Raw genomic sequence first — 13,966 nt, forward strand, 5'->3', positions numbered from 1 at the left:
TAGTTTTAAATCATATGGATTTAAGGTTCCCGTATTCAGAATGCTTCTCATCTTTTGGGGCATATAGTTTACGCTACAAGCTAGTGTTATGGGATGTTGGACTGGCTTCAAAAGTTGGTTGATGAGATTTTCTTGGTCTTGGAATTAAGGAAGAGGACAGTGCTGATTCATTTCAGTCTACAGTTTCACTAAACATGTTGGAGATCTCACATCGACTAAAAATATAATTAAATGATAGAATATATAAGTAGGTAAAAACCACTACTTATTATTTGGTTTTATGAAATTGATTTAGGATTTAAAATCCACTATGTAAGATGGTATCAAAGCCGGTTCTAACAAGGTTTGTTGGGTCTATTTGAATCATCCACAAATATCTAATCTTCACTCTAGATGCTTAATTCTCAGGAGTATGTTGAAGATCCTCACATTAACTACATATATAACCAAATTATAGTATATAATGTGTACAAAATCTTATATTATAAGCCGATTTTATGAAATTAAGTTAGGTCTAAAATTCACTTTCTAAAATAATTTAATTTTTACTTTGGGTCTATTTGGATAATCTCTTAAAATACTTGAAACAAAAATAAGAAAGGAAAATTGAAAATTTTCTTCATTAACTTATGCATTAATTAAACATAAGTTTTTGGTTACACTAATACGAGAAAGCTTCTCTAAATTAGCTTATACATAAGTACATTTTAATTTATGGAGTAACTTTTTCCATCTTTTCTTTATATTTCCTTCTAAGAGTTTTTTTTGAAATTTTTTATCTAAACAAGGCTTTCATCTTCTGTTTGGCATTCAGTTTTATGTTTGAATTGTGCATCTTGTTGGCGCGTTGAGGATTAACCTCTGCTGGGATTTCTTAATGAAAAATAGGAAGATGGTCAGGATACTCTAATGCAAGTAGTTTTGATGACTATATTTTAAGATTGCTCTATTAGGATCCTGCGGATACCCTAATGCCTATACCAATGTACTTGGTCAGCTACTGAAGAACATACTGATGTGTCTTGACTGGACAAATATTCAGTTGCTAGAACTTCAAGGACTTGTTTGTGCACAAAACCTTTCCTAATTTTTTATTTTATTTTAATGTCACTATCTCACTGCTTTAGTTTCAAGCTCCTATTTTCCTCTTATGAAATTCCTTTGAATGTATTCTCTTTATGCTTCCAACCAAACTTCAATTTTTTGTTTTCCAGTCAAAAAGGGCACTTCAAGGGAATGCTTTTTCACCAAGTAATTAAGCACTATGTAATTCAGGCTGGTCATAACAAAGGGCCCGGAGCTACTGAAGATTGGAACTTGTTAGGAAAGAAATATGCAAGGTTTATTTTTTGTTTTGTTTAATTGCAATTTTATGTTTATCATATCATTAGACCATTGATAATCTACCTGTGAGCTGAATATTTTTTTCTAGTTACTAAATGTTGTGATGATTAACTAGTATGAGACATGAAGCATTCATGCTTGGAACTTCGAAGGGTAATTACTTCAACAAAGGATTTGATCTTTTCATCACAACTGCACCAATACCAGATCTAAGTGAAAAGCTTATTGTGTTTGGCCGAGTCATCAAGGGAGAGGATATTGTTCAGGTGGCTGAATTTGCTTAATTCTCATTATCACATCTGATATTCTATGCTCAGTTTTTATTTTTCCTTTTCTTTTGTTGCTGGTTATGTCCTTTCCTACTCCTATTGGCTAAGGTTATGCATATCATTTTAAATAATTTTATCTGTTTAGTTATTAGTAGATTCATCAATTTGCATAAGCCATAATGGTTATAGAAGTCAGTACCATATTTATCTTGACATATGAATAAATTGGTTAAAGACAGTAACATCAGATAGGAATGAAAACATGGCAAGTCATGTGAATAAACAGACAGACTCTGTCCAAAATCAACACTAGATTTCAGAATTAAAGCTAATACTGATGGTTTCACAATCCTATGCTAGGAAATTGAAGAAGTGGATACAGATGAACATTACCAACCAAAAATTTCTATTGGGATACTTGATGTGGCTCTTAAAGAGATGGTGTGAAGGCTCTCTGCCTGAATCAAAATCGTAAATAGTACTTTATTGATAACATGTTTGGTAAAATCCTCTCTACACAGATGAAGAACCTCAAGGATTTCGCTTTAGGTTTGTCAATGGAACTTTTGATCTTTGATGCAGTTTTAGCTACATGTTTCAGTTGCCCATTCAAGGATTATGAAATCTTTTTTTCCCTTTTCTGTCATTATTCGGTCTTCTTTTGGTGTGGCAGGATGAATGTAAGAAGGTCTGTTGCCACTTGCCAGTTTGGTGATATCACCTCATATATATTTTGGCATTAAACTTCATTTGTAACCTCAAAGGAGGCACATTGAGATAACAAAGTATTTTTTTTTCCTACCTATGCAGTTCATGTATAGTGTTCAATTAATGACCATTTTAGGTCTGAGTCAGAATTGGCTCTGTAATTTATTTTATATTGATGCTTAATTCATATTTTTATTTAGTTATAATAGCAATAAGTGCAGAAAATAGGCTAAGCATATCAAGACTGTCAATGGAATGGTCATAATATTAATAGCAAGGAAAAATAGAGTACAAGAGAAGGTAAGTTTCAATGAAACAAATACAAAGAAAAAGGAACCGAAGCTAAGTTAATCGTTTTCAAAAAGTGAAGTCGCACCATTCAAAAAAGTCCAATTTTTATTTTGTCAAAATTTTGTGGTAATATATCATTTTCCTTCTAAAAACTTCAAACAATATTAATGCAATTTTCTGTCTTTTTATTAAATATCTGAAATTTAAATATTGAATAACCATCCCTAAACAAGGAGTTATCTTGCCCTAATTTTATAACTTAATTATAAAGTAGTTATTAATTTAGAATTTAATATTTAAAATTACATTCTCCCACAACAGTGATAGTGAGATTTTGTACTAAATGAGATTATTTTTTTTAATTTTTTAAAATATTAAGTCTACATGATCTCACATCTAGATGATGAAATTGTTCATTAAAAAAAAAAGAAGTAAATAATGAGCAAAGAAGTGGAAAACTAGCCTTTAGCGTGACAATCCCCGCGCTCGTTTCTCTCTTTGACACACGGCGATTTTTCTTCCGCTATCTTCCCTCACTCGGATTCTCCCCTTCTCCCCTTTTTCTCACACTACAACGTTTTTGTCCAACTACAAAAGCACCACTCCTTCACTTTCAACTCTCTCTCTCCAACGACCACTAGGGCAAACAATCGCACGCAATGAAACCCGACTTGTACGAAATCTCCGACGACGAATGGGAGAATCACTCCTTCAAACCTTCGCGCGTCCTCAAACGACCTCGCACTTCGTCTCCTCCTTCCCCTCCACCTATCGAGTCCTTCGCTTACACCTCTAAGGTCGACGTTTTAAGCGAAAACGACAGCGATTGCGTCGAAATCGCCCCGAACGACGCCGATTTCCTCGACGACCTCGAGGACGCCGACGTGGACGCTTCCGGCGGAGGTTATGCGGCGGCCTCGCGAGGCCGGAGGTTCATCATCGATGACGAAGACGAAGACGCTGAGGAGAACGGTGGAAGAGACGGACGCGTGGCGGAATTGTACGAGGTGGAAGAAGAAGAAGTTGAAGAGTTGAACGAAAACGATGTCGTTGGTAGGGCTTTGCATAAGTGCGCGCGAATCTCTGCGGAGTTGAAGGGCGAACTCTTCGGCTCGACGGGGACCGCGTGCGAGAGGTATTCGGAGGCGGAGTCTTCGTCAGTGAGGATCGTGACTCAGGTTAAACGGCGATTTGTTTTGTATTTTTGTTTTGTTTAGGCTGAAGCTTGAAACTAGAGATTATATGTTCGTTTGAGGTGAAGTCCATGCCGTTGATGTGTGTAGGAGGATGTGGATGTTGCGTGTGCGTCGGAGGATTCGGATTTTCAGCCATTGCTAAAGCCGTATCAGTTGGTTGGTGTCAACTTTTTGCTTCTGCTGTATCGGAAGGGGATTGGAGGAGGTAATTGTTAGGGTTTTGACGGTTTTTTGTGTTAGGTCACGTGGAACTGATTATGTGTTTAGCTTCATTGGTTTCCTTTTTTGAAATTTGAATATTTCTGGTTGTAGTTATGCAATAGGTTTGTGCAATAGTGATTAGTATGTATTTTGTTAGGGTTTTTGAAGGGTTTTATGGTGTGCTGAGTTTAATTTGTGTGTTCGTGTTGCTTGTTGCTGCGTTATGGACTATGTAGATGTTTTCCTTGAGAAAAAGGGAAGTGGCTTAATTGATGGCTCTTTCGTTGTAGATTTCTCAATATTGTGACAGTTTTATGTTGTGGTCTGGTGTTCTTTACTGTGGAATGTCATATTTGCTCCGTATCTGGTTTTGCTGCCCCTGATTTTGTGTTTATTGAAACAATATAATGTAATATGATTTGTGTTTACTGTTGGCATAGCCTTTTTTAGAGCTTAGTTGTATTTTGTTTTTTAGAATTTGAATATTTCTGGTTCTAATTATGCAATAGGTTCGTCCATTAGAGATTAATATGCTTGCGTAGAATTGTGATTTGATACTTGATTTCACGTGTCACAGCCATATTGGCGGATGAAATGGGTCTCGGCAAAACAGTTCAGGTTTGTTATCCTTATTTAACACTACTTTTAACATGTTCTACTTTTGTTTGTAGTCCTTGACTTTTCAATTAAGATATGACATGTTATTTGTATCCAGGCCATCACATATTTAACTCTGTTGAAACGCTTGCACAATGATTCTGGTCCACATCTTATAGTCTGTCCTGCTTCTGTTTTGGAAAACTGGGAAAGGGAACTAAAAAGATGGTGTCCGTACTTTTCTGTTCTTCTATATCATGGTGCTGGACGTGCAGCGTACTGCAAGGAGTTGAACTCTTTGTCCAAGGCAGGATTGCCTCCTCCATTTAATGTTCTTCTTGTGTGTTATTCACTTTACGAGCGTCACAGGTACATTCCAATATTCTTAACTACCATTTATATATATTGTCTTCAAATGTTGATTAAATTTTTATAATTTATATTCATGCTAGTGCACAGCAGAAAGATGATCGGAAAATTCTGAAGAGATGGAGATGGAGCTGTGTGTTGATGGATGAGGCACATGCTTTGAAGGACAAAAATAGCTTTAGGTGGAAAAATCTGATGTCTGTTGCACGAAATGCGAACCAACGTTTGATGTTGACTGGGACACCACTTCAAAATGATCTACATGTATGTATCTACATTAGTGAATGTCTTTGCTGCATTGTAGCTGTTTTTGTTGTTGCTGAAAAAAAACTATTAATTTTGTCAGTAGTGGAATAATTTCTTCTCTTAAAAAATTCATATGTTGTGGCTGGACACTATTACAAAGGTAATTTTAGAGCATTTTTGGAAGCTGTGATCATTGCTGAAGCATGGAACACATGCTTAACTTCAACTGATCAATATCTGGCGTGTCACACTGACACTTTAAATTTTCCACTGAATGTGACTATAAGCTTCAAAACTCTTTGATATGTCCTTTGTATAATTGGGATTCTTCTTCTTTCATTCTAATTCTATTACTGTAGAATCTGACTATATTTTGATTGAAAACAATGCGTGGATGGGATTAGGCAGAGTAAGAGCTGGAGCTGTGAAATACTTTTAGGAAGAATAGGACAGTTATACTGATAGAAAAAATTACTACCTAAACTAGGTAGAATGTTTGTTGACAAAGAAGTAGAAGAAAACATAAAGAAAAAGCAAACACGCCCAACCAAGGTAAACAAACCTATGACCCCTGGCCAGCTGAATCTGAACATATGCCTCTCTTTCTCTTCCTTTGAACTGCCTATATAACACACTTGCTTTCTGTCTCTCTGTCGCTTTGTCCTCTAACAAAATCCCCCTCTCATTTGTTCTGTACAAGTCAGTCCCTCCCCTAATTGGAGAATCAACTGACATAAGCAGAGTATTGACTTTATCTGGCCCCTACTTAATCTGGAGCTTATCATAAAGGCCCTGTCTTGAGTGTTTTTTAGTCAGGTGAGTAGGCTTATTAAATGTTTTGGGTTTTTGAGGGCGGCTTTTAGGAGGTTGATACTTGTAAAGTTGTATTTACATTTTTGCTGATGACAACTTTTTTCTTTTTGACAGCAAAGGGGTTGTCCATCTATTACATTTCTTTCCTGCAGATTTAGTTGTACTGTATATTTTGTACTGGAATAGTTACAGACTTACAGTGATTCTAATAGGAACTTTAATTTATATACAGAATCGTGTAAGTCTTTACATAAAAAGTTTGACACTTATAAATCCTTGAAAACAGATGCATAGAGAATACACATCAATGGTTTTATCTGCCTATGTGAGCTAGACTCATGGTAACGTTTCGGAGAGCTTATTTTTTGAATCGCGAATTGTTTTTTATCTTGAATCGTAAGATTAAAAAACATAACAATCAAGACGTATAAACATGTAAAAGATGTAATTAATAATAACAACCACATTAAAAAAGAGTGGTTGTATAGTGGATAAATTATTGTAATGGTTGGATTGGGTTAGCTTGTATGACCAAACTCCTTTGTTAAATGGAGAAAAATATATGGGTTGATAAATATTTGACCCCAAGAGAATAGGAAAGAAAGATGACAGTTTTCAGTGCAGTGGCAGTTTTCAGACAGTCACCTTTTTTAATCTTTTGGGTGAGTGATAGATTCCAGAGTCACCTGTTTTTTTGGGTGAAGTAGTAGTTTTAGAGGGAGTCACCATTTACTAATTGGGCTTTAAAATGCTTTAAACAAAATGGGCTAAAATTTGAAGTTAAAAAAGATCCCAATTCCAACCCACTAAAAAGCCCTAGGGTTGTCTGTCCTTGTTCACGAACGCACATGAGGTTAGCGTCGAGGCTGTGCCATCGCCAGGTATGTTGATGTCATGAGAGTCGCTGTTGCGAGCAGCCACCGAGAGAGGCGTTGCTATTGTGAGGTCTGTCGGCTTCTTCTCCCTCACTGCTAGGAGGCAGCGAGAGGCACAACTGCCTGAGCCATTGCGATAGTTGCTGCAACAATAGTCGTTGCTGTGATGGGTGCCACAGTGAGTAACATCTCTGCCCCTGGATGCTACGATTTAGGATGATTCGAAGATCGAATCGTACACTATAACATGATACGGGAGCAAACAGAAGTCTTCAAGTGATTGATATAGTGGAGGTGGAGAATCTTATCCTATCGTATGCTTTGTATTTATGATACTTACTACCATGGCTAGACTACATGGAGTGCACAATGCTTTTGTGAAAAACTAATTTCTCAAAGATATTCACCATGAAATGTTATAGAAGTTGAGGATGGGCTGATACAGTTGCAAGAAGGGAGTAGTGGAGGATGGGCTGATACAGTGTAGGCCCAAAGTCTGAAGGTTTATTCTAGAACATAGAAAGCAGGGCAGAGAATAGTAATTAGTTCGGAGAGTAGTGATGTGGCAAGCGATCTTGAATTAGTGTGAATTCAGGTATTTGCAGGGAAGGAAATTGAAAGGGGTACGAGAGTTTGTTATGGAATAGGGTAAGGAGAGCCATCTCTCTGGAGGAGTCACAGTGATAAGAACCAGCAATGAAATCAACACAAGGAAATGGAAACAATAGTTGTATTATGGAATGTGGTCTGATCAACGTGATTCAAGACCCTGTTGTTATATTATGAAATATCATAAAAACAAAAGGAAACCCAAGAATCTAGTCTCTGTCCATCTCCCCCCCCCTCTCTCTCTATTATAAGCATTTCCCACTTGTAACTAACTCCATGTGATGCATATTCAAACCTGTCAGCTGTGCAGTTTCTGTTATTTCTTTCCTCCTGGGTTTTGATTTGCTGCATCACCCTTGTATCTCCTTATATACACGTATATGAAAACACAAATAGAATTAGAAGTGTCTAATAAGCTTGTATACCAAGGAGGTCTAGCTTAGTTGATTGAGTAGTGTATGCAAGTTGTTCTGAATATCCTGGAATCTGAGTTCAGCTCCTTTCAAGGAATAATAATACACAGTTACAGTCAAGGTGGAGAAAAGGAAGACACCCTGTCATTTGTATTCTGTGCCAATAATGTACTTAAATCTTGAACAAAATCTCTATGGTTTGTCTTAACCTGTTGATTTTGCTGGCATTAATATAAATTTAGTTGCTGAAGCAAGCTTTGTTTTGAATTTGTTGCAGGAATTATGGTCATTGTTGGAGTTTATGATGCCTGATATTTTTGCTTCTGAAGACGTTGACCTAAAAAAGTTACTAAATGCAGAAGATAGAGATTTAATTGGTCGGATGAAATCCATCTTGGGGCCATTTATTTTGCGCCGACTGAAATCGGACGTGATGCAACAACTTGTTCCAAAAATACAGCAAGTATGTCTGTCACCTTTGGTGCAAATTTTTTGTTTTATTATACTCTTAATCTTCATTATGTCCTTGTTTCTATTTGTCAATTTTTGTTACTGCAGGTTGAATATGTTATAATGGAAAGGCAGCAGGAATCTGCTTACAAGGAAGCCATTGAAGAGTATCGTGCAGTTTCACAAGCTCGCATGGCAAAATGTTCTGAGCTTAATTCAAAAAATTTACTAGCAGTGCTTCCCCGGCGACAGATAAATAACTATTTCGTTCAGTTCCGCAAGGTTCCTGATTTATGTTTTGACTTAAAATGAAGCTATATTTTGTTTGGATTTAAACTGCTCTCTTTTATTTGGTAATATATTTCTGTATTCTTATTCTAGATAGCAAATCATCCCTTGTTAATAAGGCGAATCTACAATGATGAGGATGTCATCCGCTTTGCTAGGAAGCTACATCCAATAGGTGCTTTTGGTTTTGAATGTACTTTGGACAGAGTTATAGAGGAACTTAAAAATTACAATGACTTTTCTATTCACCGGGTAAATCTTCTACTCAGAACAATGCATTTGCTCACTCTCTCTATGTATGTATTGCATCAATATGCTCAAGTAGTTTGTGTTAGCTCATCCCGATGCTCCAATAATGGGCAAAAGCACACATTTTGCATCCCCTTTTCTTCACTATCAAATTCCTTTTGGTGAAAGCCCAAAAGCCCCATGTTTCTATGGTAAAACATTGATAATTGACTACTTAAAATCCAGGCTTGGGTATGAAACTAACTGCTTAAGACCCTGTGTTGAGGAATCATTTACGTTAGATAAAAGTCTGATATTGGTTATTTCAATCAACTGCTCTCTATTTAACTAGGACTTTTACATGAGTCAACCTTTTTTTTCACAATTCTAATAGTGTTTTAGGCACAGCAAACAAGGAATGTCTGATACTTGAGTAGCAATGGACAACATGCAACAACTGCAACAACCAGCCTGAACCATTATATTGGGCAGCTAAATTGACCAATCAGGGTCATTAAGCTATGCTAGAAACTAAAATTTAATAAAATCATTGGATTACTTTTTAAGCGAGTTCTGCTAAGTTTTTCTATCAAACAACCTTTTTTCCCATTCTATGGATGCCCAATAAATGCATTATATTAGATGGTTTCTAGCTGCATCTTACAATGTTTAATTGATTTGTGTTTGCTGATGCATTTTATAAATATTTAACCATTTCTATGTTAGTGTTTTGTCATAACACCTCTTACGCTCCTCTGTATTATCCTTGTTCTCATTCTAGCAAGGTAGAATACAGTGTTGACATTTCATTAATACAAGCTGTTGTAGTGACATTGTAATTATAAAATTTTACTTGATGATTGTTTACTGTGGATAGCATTGGCTTAAATTTCAAGCTGTAAATTTTTTACTTGCAGCTTTTACTTCACTATGGTGTCAATGATAAAAAGGGGATCCTTTCGGATAAGCATGTTATGCTTTCTGCAAAATGTCGGGTATGGATTTATGACTAAAATTTCTGTAATTGTCAAATATACAGTGGCGGCATAATTATGTGCTGGGTATCCTGAGATTGACCTATCATGTAGGCCTTAGCAGAACTTCTTCCTTCACTAAAGAAGGATGGCCATCGAGTCTTGATCTTTAGTCAATGGACCTCAATGCTTGACATATTGGAGTGGAGTTTGGATGTCATTGGATTGACCTATAGACGGCTAGATGGAAGGTAATTTTGTTTTTTGACATTATGACACTTTAAAGTTAAAAAGGTATGGTATCTTTGAAAAGGATTATTTTATTCAGTACATTAACAAACAAGGAGAAAATTAAGTCATCTATGTGAGTAATATGTTGAAAGTAATCTAGTGTTTGTATGTATATGTGTGCATGTTTTTGTTGAGTTCACCACATCACGGGATTAAAGAAGTTGCTAAATTAGTTTAAGGATTGGATGAAAAGTTTGAAATGTTACAGGATGATAGGAACAAATATAGAGTACTTGAAGGAGTATATATATGAAAAAAAGAGCTCGGTAGATCTTAACTCAGATTTCTCTTTTGATTCATAAATAGAATATTTGATTAATTATTCTTAAAACATGTAAAATTGATAAACATTCTTTCATTTAAATTTGAATTTTGAGTCTTTATTTTAATTAAGTCAATTAAAAAATGTTGTTTATGTAGAATGCATTTTATTACAAAAATGTATAAACAAGTTAAATGCAGTTTCATCATTAAAACAATCAAATATTATTATTAAATTTATAAAATAAAATACTTATATTAAATTATAATTATATTTTTATAAAGTTAAATTAATATAATAAATATATTATAATTTTTAAAAGTCCCGTGTGTTTTGCACAGGTTCACATACTAGTGTATATATACGTGTGTGCGTGTGTCTATATATATGTGTGTGTGTACACACATATATGTATGGACCAATGGCTTACAACATAAGCTTAAGGAAAGAAAGAAAAAAACAATAATGTTTGACCCTAGGATTCTAAGTTGCGGATTGATACAACACTAAACAACTTTAGCTTAGAAGATAATATAAACTATTTACACACTCCTTAATTTGAAGCATACAAATATATGTTCCAAGCTTGGAACATATAAATATATAATTTGAGGTTCTCTCAGATTTTGTCAAAATGTATGGAGGTTGATCATTGGAGCCAACAGATCTAGTGCAAATTTCCTTGGACAACAACTTTTCTCTAACATGATATTCATTTTCTGTGCTGTCTTGTGAAACACAAGGTTGGAAGAAATTTGTAGAGTTGTTTGAGAAGGACTCACCTTGTTTATTTCAAGATATCTAACACATTTGTTTTGAGAAATCACAATATATTTCTTTTGATTGAGCCACTTCAATGCCTAGAAAGTATGAGAGACAAGACCTTCAATTTGAAGGTATTTGAACAAATGATGCTTTAGCTAAGTAGTTCTGGTATCATTATTCCCGGTAAGAACTAGGTCATCAACATACACAATTAGGTAAACACATTTTCCTGGAGATGTATAATGACAATAAAAGATTTATGCTTCATTCTGTTTTAGCCTAAAGATTTGAATATGACTAAACTATCCAAACCAAGCACTAAGAGATTGCTTGAGACCACAGAGATCATCTTTAATTTACAACCTGACCTACACTCTTGATTGAGGGTTGCTTCATGTAGATGTCCTCCTCTAGGTCACCATGAAGGAAAACATATTTGATATCCGATTAATGAAGAGACAAAAATAGTCATTTTTTCTTCATGAGAAGAAGCATAACTGTAATCCAGACCATATATTTGAGTATATCCTTTGGTCAACAACTGGGCTTTAAGACAATTAACTTCACCATCTGACCTAACTTGAATGGTGTATATCCATTGACAAAAGATTTTCTTTTACCCAAACTATGTGTGATTATGGTAAAGAACTTGTATTTCAACAATTATGACTTGTTGCCAGCGGGATGATTAAGTGCTTCAATCATATTTTCGGAATGGTAATAAAAGACATGAAAAAAAAGAGAAGTAGGAGAGGGATATCATATGATAACTTAGTAATAATTAGGGGGGTCATGATATTGAATGATGATCAGGAGTGGGTCTCACTGCCTCAACTTTGAAAGAGCACAATTCATCAAAGTATTGGTATGTTTCTCTCTAAAGAGAATGCATCATCTTCAAACTAAAGGTGGGAAGCCATTGTCAAATTTAAGCAACACTGAAATCCTTCATGAGATCCCCTTGCGCTATGTAATTAACAATTAATCACTAACAAAACTAGAGCGGTTATATAAGTCTCTATGTCTTTTTAAAGCCATGTTTGTCTGAAGTTTTTACTTGTGAGATGATTTAACGAAAGAAAAATTAACCTTTTATAGTAATATTTCACATGCACTAATACATTTTTTTTAATTTTTTTTTATTAAATATACTCTCGTAGCATTATAGCAAGCATGTCTTGACTTGTGAGTAGATTGGCGTTTTAGCTATGCAATTTTTCCTTCCTTTTTCGTGTGTTCTAATTCACTCAAGTCACTCATGGCTCCTTTTCATTAATTAACAGTGAGAAGTTCAATTCAATTTTCATCTCTCCTTTGATAAAGTGGACTGTTAAAATGTTTACCATTTTCAATATTGGTCGTCAGACACTTTTATCCTATGCTGTTTAAAATCTTAGAGATCCTACTATTTGATTGCCAGTACACAGGTAGCGGAGAGGCAAACAATAGTTGATACGTTCAATAACGATACTTCAATATTTGCATGCTTACTTTCCACGAGAGCTGGTGGTCAGGGCTTAAACTTAACAGGAGCTGATACAGTTGTGATTCATGACATGGATTTTAACCCACAGATTGATAGGCAAGCTGAAGATCGTTGCCATCGAATTGGTCAAACAAAGCCTGTAACCATATATCGGTATTTACCCATTATTTTTCCTTCACTCCCATTAACATTCGTAAAAGTGCTAAATCCTGTGTTTTTCTTTGTTAAAGTCCAACCCTTATAATTTGAAACTGTTTGAATGTCTTGGTGACTATTTTCTTATGACATTTTCCATTGAAGGCTAGTGACCAAGGGAACAGTTGATGAAAATGTGTATGAGATTGCAAAAAGAAAACTAGTATTAGATGCTGCCGTTCTCGAGTCCATGGAGGAGATCAATGAAGGTGACATGCCCGAGAAGACCATGGGAGAGATATTGTCTGCTATTTTATTGAGTTAAAATTTTGAGCTAAGGAAAACACAGTTTAATTTATCTTTACTCCTTTACTATAGCTCCGATCTTGAATTAATCTGTTGATCTGGGATAGAAGAAAACTCTCCGCCCTACAAATTGGTTAAGAATGCGATAACCATTATTGATGTACATTAGTCTTTATGTTAAAGTGTTGATGACAGTGAATAGTTTAGTTAGAATCAATAGGAGAATTAGTTTAAAAGTCATGGTAGAGATAGCAAATTTGTTGAACATTATTCCGGAAGCCCTAATGAAGAAAGCTCTTACAGTGCATTTTAAATTTTCCGTATCTTTATTTTTCTTCTGAATGCCACATCTTTTAACCAGTCAGATACAGCTGTAACATATGTGCAAGGCAACTTTGATTTATCTTTTTTTTTTTTTGAGATAGATGTATGGTTATAATAACATTTTCATTTATTGTTAATATTGATTATAAATATACGACATTTTTCTTTTACTGTTAATTTGTTAGAGAACAAATCTTATATTGACGTACATATTACGCCCTTAATTCTAGCAACGCAGGTTTGAGAATACTCTTCGTTGCGTCGAATTCGAAGAGGTTTCCGTGGAGGGCTTTGCAGCTATCCTTTATCCTTCGAACATCAATGTTACGGTAATTTCTTTTGGAAAAAAGTTTAGATGTATATACATCAGAAACATTCTGAGTTATATAATTCATAAATTTATTTTGAATTATGAAATTTGAAATTTAATAAAGTATTTTGGATTGTATGGTCTTGGATAACATAATTTGTAAATGTATCATTCATAAATATATTTCGAATTTTACATTCTATAAATGTATTTTGG

General features: G+C 35.0%; 2 protein-coding genes across 3 annotated transcripts; both read left to right on the plus strand.

Moving 5' to 3' along the window:
• Positions 1–877: 877 nt before the first annotated feature.
• LOC148202778 (peptidyl-prolyl cis-trans isomerase CYP21-4-like) lies at positions 878–2,518 on the plus strand. Of its 2 annotated transcripts, XR_015785161.1 has the most exons (4): positions 879–1,340; positions 1,460–1,610; positions 1,974–2,162; positions 2,287–2,518. XR_015785161.1 is itself a non-coding variant. In XM_088110454.1 (3 exons), the coding sequence occupies exons 1-3, from the start codon at positions 1,105–1,107 to the stop codon at positions 2,058–2,060; spliced, it is 474 nt and encodes a 157-aa protein (XP_087966580.1). In that variant the 5' UTR covers positions 878–1,104; the 3' UTR covers positions 2,061–2,518. The 2 variants fall into 2 exon arrangements, 1 of the variants encoding a protein (XP_087966580.1); XM_088110454.1 differs by having other exon boundaries at positions 878–1,340; positions 1,974–2,518.
• Positions 2,519–3,094: 576 nt separating this feature from the next.
• LOC148202779 (protein CHROMATIN REMODELING 19-like) lies at positions 3,095–13,610 on the plus strand. Its single transcript, XM_088110732.1, has 12 exons — positions 3,095–3,790; positions 3,896–4,013; positions 4,587–4,627; positions 4,725–4,975; positions 5,059–5,239; positions 8,209–8,394; positions 8,490–8,663; positions 8,763–8,921; positions 9,815–9,892; positions 9,986–10,122; positions 12,610–12,828; positions 12,976–13,610. The coding sequence occupies exons 1-12, from the start codon at positions 3,272–3,274 to the stop codon at positions 13,133–13,135; spliced, it is 2,223 nt and encodes a 740-aa protein (XP_087966858.1). The 5' UTR covers positions 3,095–3,271; the 3' UTR covers positions 13,136–13,610.
• Positions 13,611–13,966: the final 356 nt, after the last annotated feature.

Source organism: Vigna umbellata, chromosome 3 (assembly GCF_029865625.1).
Source record: "Vigna umbellata cultivar VRB3 chromosome 3, Vumbellata_1.0, whole genome shotgun sequence".
NCBI classification, from domain to species: domain Eukaryota; kingdom Viridiplantae; phylum Streptophyta; class Magnoliopsida; order Fabales; family Fabaceae; genus Vigna; species Vigna umbellata.

Bases quoted from the DNA above. Each gene is read 5' to 3' on its own strand.
- LOC148202778 (XM_088110454.1), top strand. From the start codon at position 1,105: ATGTCACTATCTCACTGCTTTAGTTTCAAGCTCCTATTTTCCTCTTAT. The intron at 1,341-1,459 runs GTTTATTTTTTG...ATGATTAACTAG, and splicing joins TTAGGAAAGAAATATGCAAG to TATGAGACATGAAGCATTCA. The intron at 1,611-1,973 runs GTGGCTGAATTT...ATCCTATGCTAG, and splicing joins AGGGAGAGGATATTGTTCAG to GAAATTGAAGAAGTGGATAC.
- LOC148202779 (XM_088110732.1), top strand. From the start codon at position 3,272: ATGAAACCCGACTTGTACGAAATCTCCGACGACGAATGGGAGAATCAC. The intron at 8,664-8,762 runs GTTCCTGATTTA...TTCTTATTCTAG, and splicing joins ATTTCGTTCAGTTCCGCAAG to ATAGCAAATCATCCCTTGTT. The intron at 8,922-9,814 runs GTAAATCTTCTA...TTTTACTTGCAG, and splicing joins ATGACTTTTCTATTCACCGG to CTTTTACTTCACTATGGTGT.